This window comes from Tiliqua scincoides, chromosome 1 (genome assembly GCF_035046505.1).
Source record: "Tiliqua scincoides isolate rTilSci1 chromosome 1, rTilSci1.hap2, whole genome shotgun sequence".
Lineage (NCBI taxonomy): Eukaryota > Metazoa > Chordata > Lepidosauria > Squamata > Scincidae > Tiliqua > Tiliqua scincoides.
Window position 1 is genome coordinate 47,549,926 of NC_089821.1, and position 24,328 is coordinate 47,574,253.

A 24,328-nucleotide genomic window follows, 5' to 3' on the forward strand; every position below is an offset into this window, starting at 1 on the left:
TTTCATTCCGATCTGGCTTCACATTCTGGCCTCCATCCTCCCACGCTCAGAGCAGATGGAATAGCTCGGCTTCAGCTTGTCAGCTGCTTCAAGGTCGCACGGTGCCGGTGGCCTCAAACTAGCAACCTTGTGGATGTTATCTTCAGGCAGACGGAGGCTCTACCCTCTAGACCAGACCTCCTGATCATGCACCCCAACCTCCAGCAAATAGCCATGACTGATGGCTCTAGCGTACTTAAGGGGTAGGTGCTGATGGCGGACCCTGGGGGCAAAAGCCCCAGGGTGCCACACTGGAAATGCAGCAAAATCACTCCCCCACCCAGTTGCACCCTCTATCGTCAGTGCTGCCACCACCTACCCTCTTCCACTATAAAAAAAAAAAAACAATCGCAGTCACCCTTAGAGCTTTTCCATGCTGCTCCAGAGGGCGCCCCCTCCTCCACTATTTTTTAAAAAAAATTTTAATAGCTGCTTTTTAATGCAGAGGAGTACAGGGAATTGCACAGCCACTCTTAGAACCTTTCCATACCACCAGCCATCCTCTGCTATTTTTTTAAAGCAGAGGAAGGAGAGCAAGCAGGATGGATGTCTTGGAAAGTCTCCTCCAAAATTGCCTCTCAGAGCCTCTCTCTCCTTCTCCAGGGCAGGTACTTTAAAAAAGAGGGAGGAAGAAGGAGGGGCAGTCTAGAGGAAAGGTGTGGAATTGAGCATCAAATGGCTGCAAGCTCATAGCCACTCTCAGCATGGTATACGAAGCAATCACAGTGACATGATGACTAGCCCAGTAGAGAAATGAAAGGAAGGAAAGAATCTGAAAAGTGTTTTTTTTCCTTCAAAAATCATAGACATGTCTTTTTACTTACTAGATTCTAGGAACCTGGATGATCCAACGCATGTGAGGTGAATAAACTTTGTGTCTAATGAACCATTTAGCCAAATTCTGCCATTCATCTGGAGAACGCCCATAAATAGACAGCCGAGGTTCTGTGTACTGGTATTTACTTTCTTCTAGTTCACGGGCAACTTCCTATAAAATAAGCGATTATTACATTCCTGTCAGAAGCAACACAAAATTTCTCAAGTTCAATACACCAGATTCAGTTCCTTGGAGGTCCTGAGGCCTTCTGAGCTCTGCAGCATATATTGCAATAAATACTGTATGTTCTACATGAGATTATATTTCATTTCTTCCATGTAATACAAATACACAATAGCTGAGTGATACAGAGCTTCTTACCTTCACCATACGAGCAAAGTATTCCCCTCCAAGATAATTTTCTGTTTTCAAGTACAAATCCCTCAACTCACTTGCACCAACTGGATTATATTTAGAGTTAAATTTATCAAACCGATGAAATGTCTGGCGATCCTGATTGAAGAGGAAAACATCCTTAACCAACAATAGAATGTGTCCATTAACAAATCACATCTGAAGTCACAGTATTGCTATACATTTGTAAGACATCAACATGTCAAATTAAGTTTAAGCTCAGAAGATACTAAAATAAAATTCACCAAAAGATATGAGAAAAATTTTCCCTCTGCCCATCCTGCAAACATGTATTTTTTTTCTCTCTCTCTCCTCGCATTGCTCCATTACAAAATTCAAATCTTCTTTTCCCATTTCATTTACTAACTAGAATGTACTTACTGCATGTACATCTAAAGAATCTACTGTGAGGTCATAGGGATCCATATGGAGACTTTCAAACACCTGTTTCAAAGTCATCTTCTTGCCTTTTCGTTCTGCCACTGTTCTGTTTGGCTCAGTTTTATAAGTGTGTTTTATAAACCTCAGCAAATGTTTCTGGTTCATGCAGGCAGCAGCGTGGATATGAGTATCAACCTGAAATCACATACAAGATTATTCTTGCATGTCAGATATCAAATAGGTGCATTTTCCTGTTAACCCTCTGGCACAGAAGACAAACTGAAAAACTCTGAAGTCAGTATTTTGCAAAGCCGCAGAAACAATCAGCAGACACAGGAACAGTTCAATATATTTATTTATACTAGAGAGCATCCCGTGTTATCTGCAGGGTTCTGTTCCAGGACCGCCCCCCCCCCGCCCCGATGGATAACAAAACTTGAGGATGATGAAATCACATGTCTTGGGGCCCTCTAATCCTCTGGAGGCAATGGGAGCAATGCTCCTGTCACCCTGGCGGATGTTCTGAGAGCTGGGGAGGCCAAATGCAGCCTTCCCAGCCCTCAGAACACCTTTGGGGGTCCTTAGAACAGCCATTTTCAACCACTATGCCGTGGCACACTGGTGAGCTGCAAATGGTCTCCAGGCATGCCGCAGGAGTTTGGGGGAGGGTTATTTATTGTGTGCCTTGTCAATTATCAAAAAACTGATGGTGTGCCTTGACAATTTTAGTACCTTGTCAGAGTGCTGTGAGATGATAAAGGTTGAAAATCACTGCCTTAGAAGGTCACTAAAAATGGGGGGAAATCGGAAGTGATGTTTTAGGCCTTTACAGGTCCAGCCTATTTATACACTGATTTTTTATGGCCCCTGCAAATGAGAAGGAATGTGCTGATCCCTGGAGAAGGGGAAAATGCATCCCTTTAAAATCAGTTTAAAAAACTGAACAGTCCTTTAACAATAGCCTCCTTAATGAGAGAGAGAGAGGGCAGCTGGCTGACAATCCATCAATCCTTCTCTCTCCAGGCGACCCCTCCCTTTCCCCTGAGCACCTGAAAAAAAGAAAGGTGATCACTTTGCATTGGTGAAGGGAGGGACTGAGTGAAGAGCCTTTCTAAGGCTTGGAGGAGGACTGATTGATGGATTGTCTTCTTAATGACTCTTATCTTACATCACAAAGGTCAGCAAGCCTCTTTTTAAATCACCAGAACAAAGAAACTTTGTTTTTAAAATTGATTTGCTATAGTGCGTTTTTTTGCCATCCACATGAGTAAAACAAATGACAATGGGCATGCTTATCACAAATTCAGTCACATAGAAGGGCACACTAAACTGGCAGAGATCTGTAATTAACTCACCCATGATAGCAAAGGTCACCCAAACAGTATTACCACATGAATATAAACAGATCCACATGACACTTATAACTCTGTGACACTGTGACACAGTGACTCTGAGTATTGAGACATCAAGGCTGATAAGCTTCTATTTGTGTCTTCTGCCTCTTGTCCTGCTGGAAGTTTCAAGCAGAGTATCTTTTGCTCTATAAAGGATATATATACTGTGCAAAGCATGGGAGGTTGTTTTAGAGATGCTGAATATCCAACTCAAGTTTTTGAAAGCTGAGCACTCTGCAGATTAAACTTGATGACCTTGAGCTTTGTTAATAATCAAAGCAGCTCTATAGACAGGAGGAAAACAAACCAGCACCATTATGGTTTGAGTTGTAAATTACAGGGGACACTTTCAGACTCTATTAAGGCCTCCAAGAAAATCACAGCACATGAAAAAAACAGCATATTTTCACTGACCAAACAAATGATGCATGGTAACATATTTCCACAGTTGGATTACTCCATCACAATTGAAAGATGCTGTTGAGGGAAGCAGAGAATCCCCCATCCAACAGTCTGAATTGCACATGCACCAACTCGCTGCAGAGATCCATTAAGGCAACAATGGTGAGAACAAAATGGCTAATATTATAATGCCGTTGTACAAATCGATGGTAAGGCCACACCTGGAGTATTGTGTCCAGTTCTGGTTGCCGCATCTCAAAAAAGGCATAGTGGAAATGAAAAAGGTGCAAAAGAGAGCGACTAAGATTATTACTAGGCTGGGGCACCTTCCTTATGAGGAAAGGCTACGGCGTTTGGGTCTCTTCAGCCTAGAAAAGAGACGCCTGAGGGGGGACATGATTGAGACATACAAAATTTTAGGGTTCTTATGGTGGTGTTGATATGAAAAATGATGTTTTAAAGTTATTCACTTACATAATTTATTGAGCACAGAATCTTGAATTTTCTTAATCTAGAATGTATGTCCTTTACTATGCATAGTTTACACAGTTTATAGTTTCTTCTGAGAATATTACAACCCAGTTTATATTAAAACGTCCTGTCATACAAATCTATTATTGTAGTTTTAGGGCGCAAGCCTAACCAACTTTCCAGCAGCAAGGTAAGGGCAATTCAGGTCCGATGTAAAGGAACAAACTTTCCTTTAGTTTGAGGAGGCCTCCGTGTCTGCCCCCCAACTGCACATGCCCCTTTGGTACAGCTCTATGCCAGTGCTGGAAAGTTGGTTAGGATTTGGGCCTTAATCAGTTTAATCAATCACAGATTGATCAACTAAAGTTTCAGTTGAATAATTGGTAAGGAAATTTTAAATTGGTACAGCTGTGAATTAAGGTTGGACTTCAAGTACAGCACTTGTTCCTCTTCTGAGGCTTCTTGGTTCTGGTGGATTACAGAAATAGGAATGAAAAATAAAATACTAAAGTTGGTGTGTATTAATAAATACTAAGGCAAGGGGAAAGTTGCCTTTTCTTTGTGAAAATTGACCTCTTACTTAAAATGATGTCAAAAGTTCACCAGATAAAGTTAAAGCACCAGAAGTATTGGTGTGTATATTAATAGCCTTGCTATTATATTAACCTTCTTTGCAAGGGCATTCAGTCAACAGCTCTCGTATAACTTACATACAGTCAGCATGGTAAAAGATTTCTTTCTTAGAAACAGGCATCATGATTCTGATCACCATTCCCTTCATGAAATGCTTACAAGAATTACATGCAATTCAAAGTCATATGTGGAAGGCTAGGAATGGAATACAATTCACATACAGACTATTTGATATCACTGCAAAGAAATACAAGTTGCAACTAGAAAAGTTCAAGTGGATCCGAAGGGAATTTTAGGAAAACCGATCAAAGTAAAATTAAACTCAGTAAATTTCAACATTGCAGAATCTGCTGTAATTTAGTTATTTATTCTTTTCTTCCATTACACTGAATATACCTTGACTGGGGGGGGGGAACCGCTGAAGATCTAGCTGTTTGCAAACCAACAAGAACTGGTAACTAACATAGAAAAGTGATAGAGCTTGCAAAAGCTTTTCAACTCCCTCTTCCCTTTAGAAGCCTCTCAACTCACCAAAAACCTCTCCCAGCAACAGCAGGAGGTGTAACAATGGGGCACTGCAGAAGAAAGAGATTCAGAAGCTGAGAGGTTCTCTTCCTGATTTCTAGGTATTCGTCCCCTCCCTCCGCAGATCCCCACTCCACATTGTATGCCAAAGCCAAGGGTCCCCTGATCCTCAACACTGGCTTTTCATGCTTGGGAACTTCAGCAGGGAGGAAGGAGGGCATTGTAAAACTGTGGTTTTCAAGAGCACAACTTCTGCAGTAACAAGAAAAAAAGCCCACATAGAAAAAAAGCCCACTCTAACTTTTTCCATATGGATTAATGCAGTGTTTCTCAAACTGTGGGTCAGGACACACTAGGTGGGTCTCAAACCAATTTCAGATGGGCCCCCATTCATTTCAAAATTTTATTTTTAATATATTAGACGTGATGTCTAATGGTATGTGACTGCATTTGAGGAATGTTACAGACCTGTATTTTTAACAAGCTGCTATGCATATTCTTCTAACAATGATAATGAATGGGACTTACTCCTGGGTAAGTGTGGGAAGGATTACAGTATAGGATTGTTAAAAATTTCCCTGCTTCATATCACTTCCAGTCATGACATCACTTCCGGTGGGTCCTGACAGATTCTCATTCTAAAAAGTGGGTCCCAGTGCTAAATGTGTGAGAACCACTGGATTAGGTGATTCAGTGGTGATGTACCATCGCCCTGCCCCCTCCAGTTTTTTGACTGTACCTTTTCTTAGAACACAGATATTTCAATGTGGATTGTTTCATTGCATTCTGCATGAAATAACGCATTGATTGATAAATAACATGATGGTATTATTCCTCCAAATTCTGATTTTAGTGATTTTGAAAACTTGTAGAGTCACACACACACACACACGCACACGCACGCACGCACACACACACACACACCCCTTGTCAACTTACTAACACCTTATCGAAGCAGTTCTCAAACTTTTAGCACTTGGACCCACATTTTAGAATGACAATCTGTCCAGGACTCATTGGAAGTGATGTCATGGCCAGAAGTGACATCATCAAGCAATTAAAATAAATAATTATAAATAATTAAAATAAAATAATTAAATAAGGGGGAGCCAGTCCTGTTCCACCAAGTGAATCTACTCTGAAGTAAGTCCTATTGTGGTCAATGGGGCTTACTCTCAGGAAAGTGTGGGTAGGATTGCAGCCTGTGAGCTCAAGCCTAAGCATGTCTACTCTGAAGTAAGTCCCATAGTGGTCAATGGGGCTTACTCTGTAGTCTGCCTGCAATAACATCCTCCCAAAAAGAATCAGTGAGATTTCCAGCCCTCCCCAGTGCCCAGTTTAAAGTTCTTCTATTTCAGGCATATCCATATAAAGACCCTCCTGGCTTTGCAAGTGCAAAATAGAAAACATTCCCCTTACCATTCAAACCTCTTTTTTGTTCTTTTTTTGGGGGGTGGGGGAGGCTGCCTTCTGGAGCAGCTCCATGGGATCAGGACCCTTCCGATGTCCTCACATTCCCCTTTGCCTGGCCTGACCACCAGCCAAGGCATGCCTGCCTACTCGCGAGTAAACACAACTGTGAGGCTGCTTTGCTTTCCATAAGGCTCCATAGACTGGGAGGGAGGCAGCTGGGAGGAGAAACCTCCTTCTCTGGTGTTTTTGGGGGCTGCACTCATTGGATGAGAACCATTCTGACGTCCTTGGAGACTCTCAGCCTGCCTCTCAGCCTGCCTTGACTAAGGCAAGTCCACCTACTCATGAGTAAACGCAGGCATGTGGCTTCGTTTCAGGCTCAGACTTGCAGCTGGGTGTTTTGGGGGGGGCTGCATTCATTGGAATGGGACCATTCTGGTGTCGTTGGATTCCTCTCAGCCTGCCCTTTCCGACGGACTATGGCAAGAGTGCCTACTCGTGAGTAAACGCACAATACCGCTCACTTTCACTTTCCATAGGGCTCCATGCATTTTTTCCTTCCGGTTTTTTGGCCATAACTTTTGAACAAAAGGAGCGATTTCAATTCTGTTTTTTTGCACTGCACCCCACCAGCCATTCTGCATCCAACGGTGTATGGCATGATGTGGTAGCTCCTAACGCCATGAAGTTAGCGCATCCTCCCCCAGGGCACATCACCCCCCCAGCACGTCACCTGGTGCGGCCTGCACCCCCCTAAGCGACACCAGTGCTCTGGATGCTATATAAAGCCTTCAAACTTGTGCTAACAGTGTGAGTCAGTGCCTGTTTTTAACAGAAACACACTGAAACAACGAAAAGAAAATGTCTCCAGCACTTTCAAGTCTTCTTGCTATTCTGCCATAGACACTATTGTAGCTTCAGGAGATTTAATCTCGAACACATTTTTTCCCCTAAAATGACTGCTTAACACTATGACCATTTCCAACATATAATTGTTTGTTATAGGTAAGATTTTAAAAGTCACAGTCCCAGGAATGGTGTAATCAAAGGAGGGACTGAGAACACCACACGAGTCTGTAAAGAACTGCAATAATGGAATACTAGTACAATTTACTTCTACAGTCATCCCATTCTTTTCTTTGTAGTTCTCATAGAATAAAAAATTCATCTGCCCCCATGCACACACCTTCTCATCTTTCCACATCCTCTAAATACTTTTGGCCATTTTCCACCAACTGTGTCATCAGATAAACTAGCACTTTCCTTCTTGCAATCCAAGGTAAGCTTTCAGCACACTCAAATAAGTTTGACACCTTCCAACACTCTGATGACACAGAATATATCAGGTGATATTTGATAGTCTTATGTACACATCATAATTTTAAATGTCACCAAGGCAGTTAAATATTCTACATTGAGAACTAAATGATAATTATAGTAACAAGTGCTTTGAGGAGACTACTCAGAATAAAGATATATGTCTCTCTGACACTTCAGTCAAAGGTGTTCTTGACTTAAAACTTTCGAGATACACAACATCTTCTTGTAAACACTACTAAACTTTTTTTTAACCTAGAAGTCCCATAAGAATTTCAATAACACTGGCAATATAGCAGAAGTTTTTTTGTTTTTTTTTTACAAAACTTGGAATCCTAAAAACTTCAAATAACTTCAATCCCATTGGTTTAAAATACAGCAATGCCTTCTCTGAAATGGTTTTAATTAAGCCAGAAAAACAGCACTAACAGCCTAATGAAAAATGTCAAAGAATACACCACCCGTGGAAATATCACAGTGTGATCAACAATTTACATGCATTATGCACTAGCAAATAAATCATGGCGCACCAGTAGGGAATATAAAGATTAATCTGTTAACACTAAAGAAGAATAAATTTCCCTGAAGTCCGTGTTTTAAAATTGTCAATTTTAGTTTGGTATGCTATGGTTTTCTAGTCAGCTCTTTCAAGTTTTGTTTGTTTGTTTTTTCAATGGATTTGCTTTAATGCAGTTTTTACCATCCACATGAATTCTGGGAACGGAATCCATGCAAATAACAAGATTCAACCTGTATCTCATTTGATGAGACTAAAGCTTCTAATTTATTCTTCTCAGTTTCTCAGTTTCAGTACCTTTATTGGCATACCGTTACAATACATACACATTTACATATACAAGAAAAAAACAATGTCCCTTTTGTAGGCAATTTAAAAACAGCCTTGCTGACCTTTGTGATATAAGACAGAGTCATTAGGCAGACAATTCAGTCAGTCAGTCTCTCTCCAGGCGCTTAGAAAGTCTTCACTTCAAGTCAATGACCCCTCCCTTCACCCAGAGCGCAGCGCTGGGAAAGAATGCAAAGTGATTATCTTTCTTTCACATGCTCAAGGGGAAGGGAGGGGTCACTTACCTTGGAGTGAAGCTGTTTTAAGTGCCTGCAGAGAGAATGATTGATGGATTGTCAACCGGCTGCCCTTTCTCGAGTTAAAGAGGCTATCGTTAAACAACTTTTTTCCTTTAATTTAAAGGAATTAAATTCTCATTGAGTTGAGATAAAATTGCAAGTGGAAAATCAGTGGATAATTACATTATACCTGTACATGTAGTAATGAAAGTCACAAAACTGTTTTGTAAGATATAAATGAGTACTGAATTTATTTCTGTAGTAGAATCTGTGGTTGATAATTGTAAACCTAAAAGTCAATCATCTGCTTCTTAGAATAGCATAGATCTGCATAGTTAACCCATACTTATACTTAATAACCCATACTATACTTAACCCAAGTTAAACTTAATCTAAGTTAGAACATAATCTAAAAGGTTCAGTAAATTGGGTCACAGGATCTAGGTGAGAGCAATAAATAAATAAACAAACTCAAATAAACACGAACTTGAGGTTAAAAAGCAGTCCAACCTAAGAGAACTGAATTAGGAGGGTAAGAACCTATGAAGGGCCAGTTCCCAACCAGACAGGGCAATTCAGCATAGTCATTGTCCTTTAGGTTATAGTCATTGACCTTTAGGAGTTGATAAGAGCCCCATTAGGCTAATCCAAGCAACCCATTCAGGAGCTGCAGAGTGGATTAAGCCTATCAGCAGCCTACTGTCTTCCTGACCTTTGGAAATCTCACCCAGGAAGACCAGCCCCTTTTCAATCAGCAAGGAGGGAGGGCTAGCTAGGGGTATAAAGCTAGTGCCTGCCACCGCGTGAGCCTCTCTGAATAAGTGCACGGGGCCTCTGGGAAACCCAGTGCCTTGGGAACAGTGCCAGGTAAGGCACAGCGAGTTTAGCATCTGTGCAAGTTCAGCAGCAGGGCAAGGAAGCCAGGGCCCCAGACACTGCCCTTCTCTTTTCTTAAGAAGTGGGCAGCAAACCAGTGTAGGGTTTTTTAAGAACACCTAAATAAAAACAAAAAAATAAAGCTATGCAGTCAGACAGCCAGCAGCAGGGTGGGGGCTATCCAGTGTTTTGCATCAAGTGTAACATGTATGACTACATGCCTCTGGGGCATAAGTCATTTGTGTGTCCTCTGTGCAAGGAGCTCCGGGGTCTCAGGGTCTCTGCTCCCTTGAAGCTTTGGTTGCCGACCTGGAGAAGCAGAGGCAGGCAGAGAAGGACCATGGGGAGACTTCCGGGGACAATCAGGCTTCGTCCCAACCTCAGGCATGCAGCTCCTCAATTGCCTGGGTGGGAAGTCTCGGGGCTGGAGGACATCATCCTGGAGAGGAGGGAAACAATCCCCTAGGGGGACCCCTTCTTCAGGAGATGGGCATTTAGGATACTCCTCAGCGGGAGGGGGGTCAGGGGCTTCTTGTAGTGGAGGATTCGATTATCAGAAACATAGAGGGGGGTTTGCGACGGATATGAGGACCACATGGCGACTTGCCTGCTTGGTGCAAAGGTTGCGGACATCACCTCGTCTAGACAGGCTGGCAGACAGTGCTGGGGAGGAGGTAGCGGTTATGGTGCATGTCGGCACCAACGATGTGGGCAAGTGTAGCCGGGAGGTCCTGGAGGCCAAATTTAGGCTTTTAGGTAGGAAGCTGAAAGCCAGGACCTCAAAGGTAGCATTTTCTGAAGTGCTACCTGTTCCATGCGCAGGGCCAGCTAGGCAGGCGGAGATTAGGGGTCTCAATGCGTGGATGAGACGGTGGTGTAGGGAGGAGGGGTTTAGATTTGTTAGGCACTGGGGAACATTTTGTGACAAGCGGGGCCTGTACAAGAGGGATGGGCTTCACTTGAACGAGAATGGAACCAGACTGCTGGCGCATAACATTAAAAAGGTGGCAGAGCAGCTTTTAAACTGATCCCTGAGGGAAGGCCGACAGGAGCAAAGGGGCATCCGGTTCAGGACACCTCATCTCTATGGGACAAGGATGGGAAGGTTAGAGAACAACAAGGCAAAGACAGAGTAGGAGAAGAAACTGGGAATGGTAGCATGAAGGGATGTGCTAGACGGTTTGGCACAGTGAGAGGATGTGGGGACAAAGGAGCTAATAAGCAGTCCATCCTGGGGCATTCCATGTACAAATGCTTTTATGCAAATGCCCGAAATCTCTGAGCAAAGATGGAAAAACTGGAATGTCTGGTGACTAGGGGAAACATTGACATAGTGGGCATAATGGAAACCTGGTGGAATGCAGAGAATCAGTGGGATACCGCAATCCCAGGCTATAAACTCTACAGGAGGGACAGGGAGGGGTGTGTTGGAGATGGGGTGGCCGTTTATGTTAAGGAAGGGATAGAATCCAGCAAAGAAGAGATTGAAGGTGGGTCCGACTCCACCGTAAAATCTTTGTGAGTTAAATTACCAGGCCTGAGGAGTGATGTAATACTGGGGGCATACTATCAACCTCCAGACCAGAAACCGGAAGGGGACCTTGAAATGAGGAAACAGATCAGGGAGGTGACAAGGAGAGACAGGGTTGTAATCATGGGGGACCTCAATTATCCTCATATTGACTGGGTCAATTTGTGTTCTGGTCACGATAAGGAGACCGGATTTCTTGACATGCTAAATGACTGTGGCTTAGAGCAGCTAGTCACGGAGCCCACCAGAGGACAGGTGACTCTGGATTTAATATTGTGCGGTACGCAGGACCTGGTTAGAGATGTAAACGTTACTGAGCCATTGGGGAACAGTGATCATGCTGCGATCCGTTTTGACGTGCACGTTGGGGGAAGAATACCGGGCAAATCTCTAACAAAAACCCTTGACTTCCGACACGTGGACTTCCCTCAAATGAGAAGGCTGGTTAGAAGGAGGTTGAAAGGGAAGGTAAAAAGAGTCCAGTCTCTCCAGAGTGCATGGAGGCTGCTTAAAACAACAGTAATAGAGGCCCAGCAGAGGTGTATACCACAAAGGAAGAAGGGCTTCACTAAATCCAGGAGGATGTCCACATGGCTAACGAAGCAAGTTAGAGAGGCTGTAAAGGGCAAGGAAGCTTCCTTCCGTAAATGGAAGTCTTGCCCTAATGAAGAGAATAAAAAGGAACACAAACTGTGGCAAAAGAAATGTAAGAAGGTGATACGGGAGGCCAAGAGAGACTATGAGGAACACGTGGCCAGCAACATTAAGGGGAATAATAAAAGCTTCTTCAAATATGTTAGAAACAGGAAACCCGCCTGAGAAGCGGTTGGCCTTCTGGATGGTGAGGGAGGGAAAGGGGAGATAAAAGGAGACTTAGAGATGGCAGAGAAATTAAATGAGTTCTTTGCATCTGTCTTCACGGCAGAACTCGGGCAGATACTGCTGCACGAACGGCCCCTCCTGACCAAGGAATTAAGTCAGATAGAGGTTAAGAGAAGATGTTTCAGACCTCATTGATAAGTTAAAGATCAATAAGTCACCAGGCCCTGATGGCATCCACCCAAGAGTTATTAAGGAATTGAAGAATAAATTTGCTGATCTCTTGACTAAAATATGCAACTTGTCCATCAAAACAGCCACGGTGCCAGAGAATTGGAGGATAGCAAATGTCATACCAATCTTTTAAAAGGGAAAGAAGGGGGACCCGGGAAACTATAGGCCGGTCAGCCTAACATCTATACCGGGTAAGATGGTGGAATGCCTCATGAAAGATAGAATCTCAAAACACATAGACAAACAGGCCTTGCTGAGGGAGAATCAGCATGGCTTCTGTAAGGGGAAGTCTTGCCTCACAAACCTTATAGAATTCTCTGAAAAGGTCAACAGGCATGTGGATGCGGGAGAACCCATGGACATTATATATCTGGACTTTCAGAAGGCGTTCGACACGTTCCCTCACCAAAGGCTACTGAAAAAACTCCAGTCAGGGAATTAGAGGGCAGGTCCTCTCATGGACTGAGAACTGGTTAAAGATCAGGAAACAAAGAGTGGGTGTCAATGGGCAATTTTCACAATGGAGAGAGGTGAAAAGTGGTGTGCCCCAAGGATCTGTCCTGGGACCGGTGCTTTTCAACCTCTTCATAAATGACCTGGAGACAGGGGTGAGCAGTGAGGTGGCTAAATTTGCAGATGACACCAAACTTTTCCGAGCGGTGAAGACCAGAAGTGATTGTGAGGAGCTCCAGAAGGATCTCTCCAGACTGGCAGAATGGGCAGCAAAATGGCAGATGCGTTTCAATGTAAGTAAGTGTAACGTCATGCACACTGGGGCAAAAAATCAAAACTTCACATATAGGCTAATGGGTTCTGAGCTGTCTGTGACAGATCAGGAGAGATCTTGGGGTGGTGGTGGACAGCTCGATGAAAGTGTCAACTCAATGTGTGGCGGCAGTGAAGAAGGCCAATTCTATGCTCGGGATCATTAGAAAGGGTATTGAGAACAAAACGGGTAATATTATAATGCCGTTGATCAACAAATCAACAAATCAACCCCTGGAGTACTATGTCCAGTTCTGGTCGCCGCATCTCAAGAAAGACATAGTGGAAATGGAAAAGGTGCAAGAGAGCAACTAAGATGATTACTGGGCTGGGGCACCTTCCTTATGAGGAAAGGCTACGTTGTTTGGGCCTCTTCAGCCTAGAAAAGAGGCGCCTGAGGGGGGACATGATTGAGACATACAAAATTACGCAGGGGATGGACAGAGTGGATAGGGAGATGCTCTTTACACTTTCACATAACACCAGAACCAGGGGACATCCACTAAAATTGAGTGTTGGGAGAGTTAGAACAGACAAAAGAAAATATTTCTTTACTCAGCATGTGGAACTCTGTGGAACTCCACGCCACAGGATGTAGTGATGGTATCTGGCCTGGACGCCTTTAAAAGGGGATTGGACAAGTTTCTGGAGAAAAAATCCATTATGAGTTACAAGCCATGACGTGTATGTGCAACCTCCTGATTTTAGAAATGGGTTATGTCAGAATGCCAGATGCAAGGGAGGGCACCAGGATGCAGATCTCTTGTTATCTGGTGTGCTCCCTGGGGCATTTGGTGGGCCGCTGTGAGATACAGGAAGCTGGACTAGGTGGGCCTATGGCCTGATCCAGTGGGATAGTTCTTATGTTCTTATAGGTCTTTACAAATGACTTTTCACAACTACCTGTCACTTCTGAATACTTACCAGCTTGCTTGACTGTTTGCCTTCATTGTTCACAATCCAGTTGAAAAACACAAATTGACTGTCAAAATTTTGGTTTTTGGATGACAGCAGTTGATGCATAAAGAGAACCAGCAAGAAGGGCACAGAAAGTCACAATTAATGGCACTGGATATTTTGTCCCACTTATTTTGCTACCAGCAGAGCCCAACTTAGGGCCCAATCCTATCCAACTTCCCAGCACCTGTATAGCCACAATGCAGCCCCTTGGTAAGAGAACGCCTGTCCCCATACCTTGAGAAAGCCCCAGTGACTGTCCCTTTACCACAGGATGCAGTGCATGCCCCATTGGCACAGCTGCCCTGGCACTGGAAAATTGGATAGGATTGGGCCCTTAGAGGTTCCCAAAGGGTGCAATGTGGCACCCTGAGGTACTATGGCACACTCACAGGGGCACCCCACCAACCAGCTCTCCCGGGTGCCACCATCTTGGATCATGCATCACTTCACATAATCCAAGATGGTGGAGCCCAAATCTCATGAGAATTGGGCACTGCCATCTTGGATCGAACAGACAACTTTCCCTCTATTATGCCACTATCAAATCTCCGAAGAACTGCAGAGAGTCCCACAATGCTGTGGCATCCCACCACAGCACAAGACACTGAAAAATGGCGAGTGATTCCTCCTCAACTGCCTGCTGAGAGAGGCGTTGCCAGGCACTGGGGGAGGCTCAGATAGACAGGGAGCTCCAGTTTGTAGGCGCTCCCAGCTTTTATAGGAGGATGGAGCAGAGCTTCAGAAGGCCAGGAGACCTAAGGGTGGGGAAAGAGATGCAAAGAGGAGGAACAAAGTGAGAAGAATGTAAAAGGTGAAAGTGAAAGGAGGCAGGAGGGACACGGATGGAACAAGGAGGTGGAATATGATGGTGGTGAAGGAGGAAGAGAGATGGGGGAGTGAGCATGGAGGGAGAGGAGGAAAGACCTAGGAGGAGACTGGAAAGATGGACACAGAGTGAGATGATAAGGGAAAGCATGTGAATGAGCCAAAGAGCTTGGAGGAAAGAGGACTCAGAGGACTGTAAGCTGAATGAGCAGAGAGGGGCTACATGCTCAGGAAGAAACAAGCGGAATCCAGAAAAGGAAGATACAGACCAAGAAGAAAGTCAGGAGTGAGGAGAGATGAGGGGGGAAAAGACACAGGTTTTCCTGGGTTATTGCTGGTCCTTAAGCAGAGACTATCGGGCCCCTTGAACCCTCTGGCCCCAGGAAGCCCAACCTACCTCCAGGCATTTGGGCTGAGATCCTTAATGCAGGCAAACCCTTTCCAAGGTTACAGATAATCCTGAGTAATTCTATGATATCTGTACCATCCCTGCCTAGGCAAGGTCATTGTGCCCCTACTACCCACATGCAATCCACATGCCAAAGATATTTTTAGTCGGCTGATAATCAATATCATGAACTGCACACCACTTCATCTGATGCCAAAGGAGGTTTAACAGAAATGTTTTCAAGATATGAAATTCAGTACACAATGGATTCTCTATTTAAAGCTGTAATGTTAGAATTCTAAACTAGTATTTTTTTCCTTACTTCAGTTTATCCACTCCTTTTTCCCTTGTCAACAATTCCATCTTCTTTTGGGCACCTTTATGTTCCACCCTTAGTCCAAGGAGCTCAGTCATGGAACCTCCTCAACGTAAGGGACCGTTTGTTCCCTTACCTTGGGGCTGCATTGGCACAGAAAATTTGGATAGGGTTGGGCCCTCAGTCCACTTTGAAGGACAGGCCGATGGGAATGCAGTGCCACCAGAATGGTCCCATTCCAATGAACACAAACTCCAACAAACAAAGGAAGTCCCTAGATCTAAGCCAACAAAAATGTATTGAACCTTATGGAAAGCAAAACTGAGCTGCACGTGTGCGTTTACATACAACTCTTATTGAAGGCCAGGCAAAAGGGAACGTAAGGCCACAAGAATAGTCCCAATTTGTTGAATATGGAGCTCAATAAATGCTCCAGTAGGTGGTCCCCCCCCCCAACCATACTAGAAAGGATAAAAACCAGAGGCTTGAGCGGCTGGTAAAGTGAAACATTTAGTCTCGTAAAGCTAGGTGGGTTCCAATACAGTGTGGTTTTAAAAAGTGGATGCCAAAACATTTGGAAACCACTGCATTACAGGCATACATATGTACACAACCATGTGTTTTGCTTTCAGTTTCATTCCAAGATGCATGCACACATCTTGACATTAGAATTTTAAAAAAGAGGGCATGCCCTATCACAGGGCATTCTCTGAAGGCACGTGATACAGGCATCTTGGTGAAGCTATGAAGGTCTGCTCTGATCAGTGCCTGGGTAAGTGACCAACTGGGAACCCCTTGTACATCATCTCAAGTTCTACTATGGAAGAAAGGTGGAATATAGATGAAATAATCCATTTCACACTTACCTTTCTCACATTGTAAAAATCCCGATGAGGGTTGATCTTCAATTCTTTAAGCTCAGACATTTCATTTAACATTTCATGTAAACCAAACTTAGATTCTAGAAAATTAAGTCGTCGATGGCAGTATGTTTTGCTGTGCAAAAAGAAACATTTTACTATAATTATGAGCAATTCATACGCTAATGTATTTTATTATACAATACAGTCATCAACTAAGAATCAGAAATGTATCTAATGCACTTTTATTCTGATTCATTTCTTACAAAATATTGGTGCTGTAGACCACCAAAAAATGGCTGCTACTCAAACTCTCCATCACTGCCTCAATGCCAAATTTTGGAGACTCAAGTTGTAAGGTACCTTAAATCTTAGAACTTCACCTAACAGGACTGGTTTGCATTAGTAGCATTGCAGCCAGCAAAGCATCTAATGGGCTTGTGTTTAGGTTTCTTTAAAGATTAAAATCAACAACATACGTTGGACCATCTGCAATGAGAGCCAGGACGTGACTGAGATCAAGTGTGTAGGTCTGTAGATCAGGATAAGGCAAACTTTGTGGCTCATCGAGTTCCATCATTGTTTTGTTATCAAAAACTAAGAAAATGCCACTCTTCATCTTTACAACATAATCCAAGTTCCCTGGAGCATCGTCAAGATTGTAAGGATCCTGTAGTTCTTTTGGAGGTGGTTGGAAATCTGTAAATATCAGAATTAGATATCAGACACTTCTGAAATAATTCAAAACACTCTTTACTATTAATTCTCTATTTATAATATTCCAATTTAAAATTAATAACATTGAAATATGTGCCACACATTGACATTATTTTGAACATTAAGTTTAATTTAAATTTTACATTCAATAATACAACAACTCCCCTCAGCCTAAAGCAGTGGTTTCCAAACTCACCTGGGTCACGATGTCCCCATAGTCTCTTCCTGACTTAGCCAGGCACCACTATCTTGGATCTAGCAAAATCTCACAAGATCCAAGATGGTGGCGCCCAAATCTTGTGAGGAGATGGACATCTATGACTGTGCCATGATATCCTAAGGCAGTGGTTCCCAAACTGTAAAAAATTGGATAGGATTGTATTGGCCCCACCTTAAAAAAGTTCAACATTATCAGCTACTTAAGACACTGTGGCTATAATGGTGATTGGGCAGCTGTGCTCCCCCCAGGTAGCTTGTTATTTAACTCTTGATGTACATAGCCTAATCTGCTTTGTCAGTTTCACAAACAACCCAAAATTGGGTTGTGACCACTTGTGGGCAATAAACCCACTGTTTGGGAACCACTGCCCTAAGGTATTGCAGCACTTACTTTGGGAACCCCTGGCATACAACTATGAAGCACAACCCAGCACACACTAACTGTGCAATAATATGCATGTTTACTCTGAAGTAAGTTGCACTGTGTTCAATGTGACTTATGGCCCAATCTTGAGGCTGGTGGTGAGACTCAAAGCCGGCTCCTGGTGTTGCAAACGTGCTATAAAGCACTTTGCAGCACCTGGCAAGGAGTGAGCGCTGGTGTTTGGCCAGTGCCAGTCAGCACTGAGCCTCACCACCACAAAGACGATGCCACACCACCTTCAAGGTAAGCAAAACCACTGGGTGGCAATGCAGCTTTTGGGGGAGGAGAGAGGGCAGGGGAAAGGCATGGGGAGGAAAACACTGGGCCCTCAAGGGGGTGGAGATGGTGGTAGCATCCTGTTAAAACACAGGTACAGAGCCGAGGAGACCCACAGCCGATGGCTGCTGCCTGCCCAAAAGAAGGGAGCAAACACTCCTTTCCCCTGAGGGGGAGACTGGCAGTAGCCACGACACCCACAGGATCCTGTGGTCGCCATTTTGACTCCACTAGAGCCCTGGGCACTGCCAGCTTCAGGACTGGGCCCTTAATCTCAAGTAAGTATGCAAAGCCCTTCAACCAGATTCAGTACAAGACTTCTTGAGCTGACATGCCAAATGCTGCTCTGTGATGTGCCTGCTCTCCCACTCTCCATGTTCTAGCTCAGTGCTCCCCTCCCTGCCACATTTCCTCTTCCCCTCTTTCTTCTCCAATCCAGAGAGCAGGAGGAGGCACAATGGAGGCAAGTAGGTGGACAGAGATGGATGCCCTCACCAGTCTGCTACCTGAGTCAACTGCTTCAGTTGGCCTCAAGGATGGGCCAGTCCTATATGTACCAATTATTTTTTAAAGATTTAAGTTTTAACTAGGCATTGAATTACACCCATGGGCCTAAACTCAGAGGAAAAAGACTGTACAATGAGCTTCAAGTATGCAGAGAAATTTTCAGCTTCAGTTTTCAAATAGCAGCCTTCCACTTTTTAGAAGAGTTTCAGAAGCAGCTTGTATTACAGACTTCTATTCTAGGAAAAATAGTCAAAAGGATTGCTCTTAAATATGATTGCCACCATGTCTTCCACCCTGTTTCTATGCGTTTAACCATTTCTCTCACCCTGCACCCGACACAAAGAAATTAAGCAGGTGAGCCTCTTCCTGGTGATTAAGGCCCAATGCTAACATACCTCAGAGCTGGGTGTCACAAACGTGTCGCAAGGCATGTCTGCAACACCCTGCAAGGAGTCAGTGTCAGCAACAGCCCAGCACCAGATGGCACTGAGCTCAGTGCCGGACAATGCCCAGAGCACAGTAGGCCTTCTGGATGGCGGTGAGGGCATTGGAGGCAGGGGAAAGGCATTCTAGGGCAGGGGGAGGGATCAGGATGGGAGGGCAGTGGGACTGGTGGAGCTCTGCTTCACTGGATCCTATGCTCCATGTCAGGCTGGAAAACCCAACTCGGAGCTCCTCTAGTCTGTGCTGGTGCAGAATGGAAGAGACCCACTGCGGCCCCTGTGCCCTTACTCGGGGGAAGGGAACAAAAGTCCCCTTCCCCTTAGGAGGCCTCCAGCAGCCTCTATGGTGCCACTAGATGCAGCAGTAGCCATTTTGGTGCTGCTGCATCTGGTGGAGCAGCCAGGGATAGGACTAGGCTGCCCATAACCAGAAAGATTTCCTGCTTTTTTAATTTCTATGTATCAGGTAGCAGTTAAAGGCTACAGTGTTATGTGAAAATCCCCTTTTTCCTTAGTTGTGATTTTATATCTGGTTATGTTACTAAAACATCATGAAGGCCAAACTTCTCACACAGGCTAAACTTCCAAAACTCTGGTCAAGCCACAAGCTCATGGATTACACAACCTCCACTTCCCTGTGGTCACTGCATTCATTGTATTATTTTAAGGACTGTATGCAAAAGTGTCTCCTAATCCAATCACTGTTTATGCAAACACATTATAGGAAGAAGTCTGGCATAGTAAATAATTGTTTAAGTGTCTCCTATTCATTGCATTGTTTTAACTCAATCACTGTTTAAGTACTCTATGCAAATTTGAACTGCCTTCCTGGGTTACTGTATTTACTGTATTGTGTAAGTTCCCCCAGCTAGGAAGCCAGTCATTTGACCCTATTGAATTTTGCTGATAATCCTTTCAATGTTTTACATATTCCAAGTACCCCACTCTGTGATAGTAAGCACGCACATCCAGGTCAGCTCTATTGCAAAAAAAAAACCCTTTTTAAGAGAGGGCTGCCCCAAATGCTCTCTCTCTGCTCCCCCCTCTCCAAGGACCAACATGCTGTGTTGTGTCAGAGGGTCCTCCACACAGGACTCCCCTCCCCATCCAACTGCTCTACAAGACAGGTAACTATCTCACGTCTGGAACTCTTTCCCTTCTTTCAACCCCCCCTTTTTCTCCCCTTCTCTTCCCATCTTTAGTGAGCAACTGGGTTTAGCAGACCAGGGACCCCTAAAATCCTTTCCTACAACCTTCTCTTTTTCTAATTTCTTCAGATGCACCAAATACTCTCCACAAGCAACCACCATGAAAGCTAGGTACACTGGATTCTAGAACCAAGACACATTTACTTACCATTTTTCCATGTGCATTATGTTTACCTTTGTGCTTTTGTAATAAAACTATAATCTTTTATTAAAAGTTATCTTTCTCCCAGTCTCCTCTTTAAGCTAAAGGGAATTTCTCTGCATTACGCCGTCTTGTTATCCAGCCTCCGATCCTGAGGTTCCAAAAAGGATAGTGTAATAATTCCCCCTAAACAAAACAGCCCTTTTGGTAACAATAGGGGGAAAGGTGCAATCCTGGCCAGTAGTTACAGCTAGCAGATAACTTTCTCTAATTATATGCAGTTAAAATTATAATCCTTCAAAGTCCATGCATTTTTCCAGTCAAGTATATGTGGGGGAGGGGGAGAGTTGTTATGAACTCTAGACCTTAAGACTGAATAGTAACATAATGGTCATGCCAACATTAACAAGCTTAAAATAGTTATCCTTCTAAAAATAAACTTTAAAAGTTTAATAGAATATTTCTACATATTAAACAGTAGTGAAATTTGCAAAAAAAAACTGGCATCAAATATCAATGCAAACAGATGTCTCTTGTGACTCAGGGAGTGGTAATGGTTAAAAGGTCTCCAAAAAGGGAGCAGTTCTTAATTCTGAGAGAGTTCCATAGATGAGGTACCTCCACTGAGAAGGCCCTATTCCTTGCTGCCATCTTCCATCAATGGCTGCATGGCTTAAAGAGACTGCTCTGATGACAACCAGAGGACAGAACAGATCATACAGAAGAAGGTGGTCTCTCAGATACTCTGGTCTTAAGCAGCAGAGGGCCCATTAGAAGAAACTAGTCATATATGTTAAGCTAAATGGTTGTTTCAAAACTAAAGGAAGCATACCTGGAAATACCTCATCTTCAATATTCAATTTTTCACTTTGCATACTGCATAAATATTGAGCTGTTGTTCTTGGAAAGCGATGATAAGCAAGACGGCAATATTTCTCTCTAATGAGCAAAGCTTTTACCAAACTCTTGGCAGCCTGTTCATAATCATCAACTGTAACCTGAAGGGAGAACCCATACAGTTAATTATTGAAGTTTTGGGTTTATTTTTTAGTTCTACTATAGACTCTACACCACATTTACTGACAAGTCCAGCCTCATTCTCACTGTGGTAGTGAACATCAGTCTGGCCTGATTGGGTCTGGACATTTGTGTTCCTCCATACAAATTTTTTAAAAATTCCTGTATACAGAACATTGAAACATCAGGAAGATTTATTGATATGGAAGGAGAAAATAAATAATTATATAGGTATAAAAATACTGTACTACTACAAGCTAAGGATGATTGCTGACACAACTCATCAGAGAGCATTCAGCCATGTTGGCAACCACCCACTGCCTAAAGTAGTATAGTCCAGACTCAGATTTACCCATTTCACTGAGCATGAGGCCTAACAATTTCAACATAACTTATAAGAAACCATAGTTCAGTCACATAACAGAATATCAAACCAGGAAACTTTTCACATATGAACAAAGGAGCAGTGGAGGGACTAGAAGAACGCAAGGCTCGCATCTGCTTGTTCTTGTGACAAGACAATAGGGCTTCAAAACATATTCAACTTGTGTATTTATTTCTTGTGAAAGCGTATCCATTACAGAAGATCTTAGATTTTATTGTCTCACATGAAGAGAAGTTTTTGTCCCCCTTTCCAAATAGTTCATTTAATACACCTCTACTGCACCTTTCTACCAAATTTGAGATGGAAACGCAGGTCTACACAGAGGATTTTCAAGTAATATAACACAAAGACCAGCAAAAGTTTAGCCTGTAATGGTTTAAAAGTGGAACAAAACATGAGTATGATCATTCTTCTCCAGTTTCATATGCTATAGGGCAGTGTTTCTCAAACTGTGGGTCAGGACCCAGTGGGTCACGAACCAATTTCAGGTGGATCCCCATTCATTTCAATATTTTATTTTTAATATATTAGACTTGATGCTACCATGGGATGTGACTGCATTTGGGGAAATGTTACAGACCTGTACTTTTAACAAGCTACTATGTATATTCTTTTATCAATGAGAGTAAATGGAACTTAATCCTGGTGTGGGTATGACTGCAGTCTAGGATTGTTAAAAATGTTCCTGCTTGATGATGTCACTTCCAGTCATGACATCACTTCTGGTGGGTCCTGACAGATTGTCATTCCAAAAAGTGGGTCCCAGTGCTAAATGTGTGAGAACCACTGCTATAGGGATTCCTCACAGTGCTCAAGGGAACCCTTTAACTGCTCTACTAGCTGTTGGTCAGACATATAATGCAAAATATCTCACCATTACCTGACATTGGAGGCCTATGTATACCTACCACCTAGCTGTCCATGCTAATGATGGCGTGGGGCTACAGGATGTATGTATGGGATTCTGTTCCAGGTAATGGTTGGGCACATGGCAGTTTGCTCAGCTTGCACTGACTGACAGAAAAGGGAGAGGAATTAAAAAGGCTCCACTGATTCCTACAAAGAAGTATTAACCAACGTGCAGAGATGGATTTGCCCAAGACAAATTCCACATTTTCAAATTTATATGACCATACTAAATGGAATTGATGCTTTACCAATATAGCTGTCTTAAAAGAACAATTTAAAATCACATTATACATACAATGGCTAGTCTGGAAAAAAGTTAGGAAAAATTAATTCCTTACCCCAGCACAGTAATCCCCACTAATTGTAACTCTTTGAAATTCCGGTACATCGTATGTCCCTTGAGTGGGCTGAAAAGCTCCTGGAAGAACTGGAGTAGGAGGAGATAGAGCCGGAGTGCCTGATGGAGGTTTCCATTCCTGCGATGGAATTTGTAATGACAAGGACTGGGATCGAATCATCTTGAAACTTTTCTTCCTAGATATCCATAGCATAAACATTTAAGTGACTGAAACACCTACCTAGGGCAACAAAAGTATCGGTTCTAGAAAATCTTCTGCAGAGTGATACATGGTTTTACTTGTTTGGATACAATTTTTCTTGTTTTCATGAACCAGGAAGATATTATTTTATCACTTGTAGCATTTACAAATGCCACAAAACAAACATTTGTGAGCCAGAAACTAAGTACTCAGGGTGGTTAGAGGACAGCAGAGTCCTTGAACTCAGTATTATACTGGCTGTATGGAGATGTTATGCAAATTTTGGGTGCAGGAACACCAGCTCAAACATTAACAGTTCTAACTGATATAAGCAAAACAATACCCCATCTGCACCTTGGCTCTATTAGAATATAAACATTAAAAAAGTCATTTGACTGAAGATGTAATTTGAGAACATCTTCCCATATTAGAAAAATGCTGTCATTTTGTTCAATTAATCTGTTAGATCAGTGGTTTCCAAACTGTGGGGTTGAGATCTGATTTTTGGTGAGTCGAGAAACTGACAAGGAAAATGTATTGAGCCATATGGAAAGCAAAACTGAGTCATATGTGTATGTTTACTTGCAAATAAGCAACAGTGCCTCAGATCTTGTCAAAGGCCAGGCAAAGAGGAAAGCAAGGCCACCAAAATGGTCCCAATCCTATGAATGTGGAGCTCTCCCTCACCATAGTAAAAAGAATGAAAATAGAGGCTTGAGCAGCTAGTATAAGTTAAACTATTTTTTTAGTTTTTTTACTCTACAAGAGTAAAGCTAGGTGGGTCCCAATAGAGTATCATTTTAAAAAGTGGGTCACAGTGCTAAAATGTTTTGAAACCACTGTGTTAGATGTTTTGACATAAGAAGAGCAAGCAAGCAAGCCTAGAAAATGATCTCTCCTACTATACATGGCTCCCATATGTAGACTGCAACTAATCTACTCTTCTCCAGGGCTCTACATACAGGTTATTCAGACTCAGAGTAGTCGTAGCCTGCTGTGATGAATGCCCTAGTGTTTTCCCTACTTTGCCTTATTTTTGAACATGACTAATCTCCCAGAACCACCTGTGCAGGTTC

The 24,328-nt window shown here is 43.1% G+C and overlaps 1 protein-coding gene across 3 annotated transcripts in view; it reads right to left on the minus strand.

The window, feature by feature from the left end:
* Positions 1 to 24,328, minus strand: part of AMPD3 (adenosine monophosphate deaminase 3) — a 44,643-nt gene that overhangs the window by 12,733 nt on the left and 7,582 nt on the right. For all 3 annotated transcript variants that reach the window (XM_066639829.1, XM_066639830.1, XM_066639828.1), the window contains exons 3-9: positions 23,052 to 23,247; positions 21,235 to 21,400; positions 16,946 to 17,165; positions 16,473 to 16,602; positions 1,652 to 1,846; positions 1,238 to 1,369; positions 864 to 1,027 (exon numbers count right to left, since the gene is read on the minus strand). In XM_066639829.1, the coding sequence (XP_066495926.1) occupies positions 864 to 1,027; positions 1,238 to 1,369; positions 1,652 to 1,846; positions 16,473 to 16,602; positions 16,946 to 17,165; positions 21,235 to 21,400; positions 23,052 to 23,247 (1,203 nt within the window). The remainder of the gene's footprint in view (positions 1 to 863; positions 1,028 to 1,237; positions 1,370 to 1,651; positions 1,847 to 16,472; positions 16,603 to 16,945; positions 17,166 to 21,234; positions 21,401 to 23,051; positions 23,248 to 24,328) is intronic.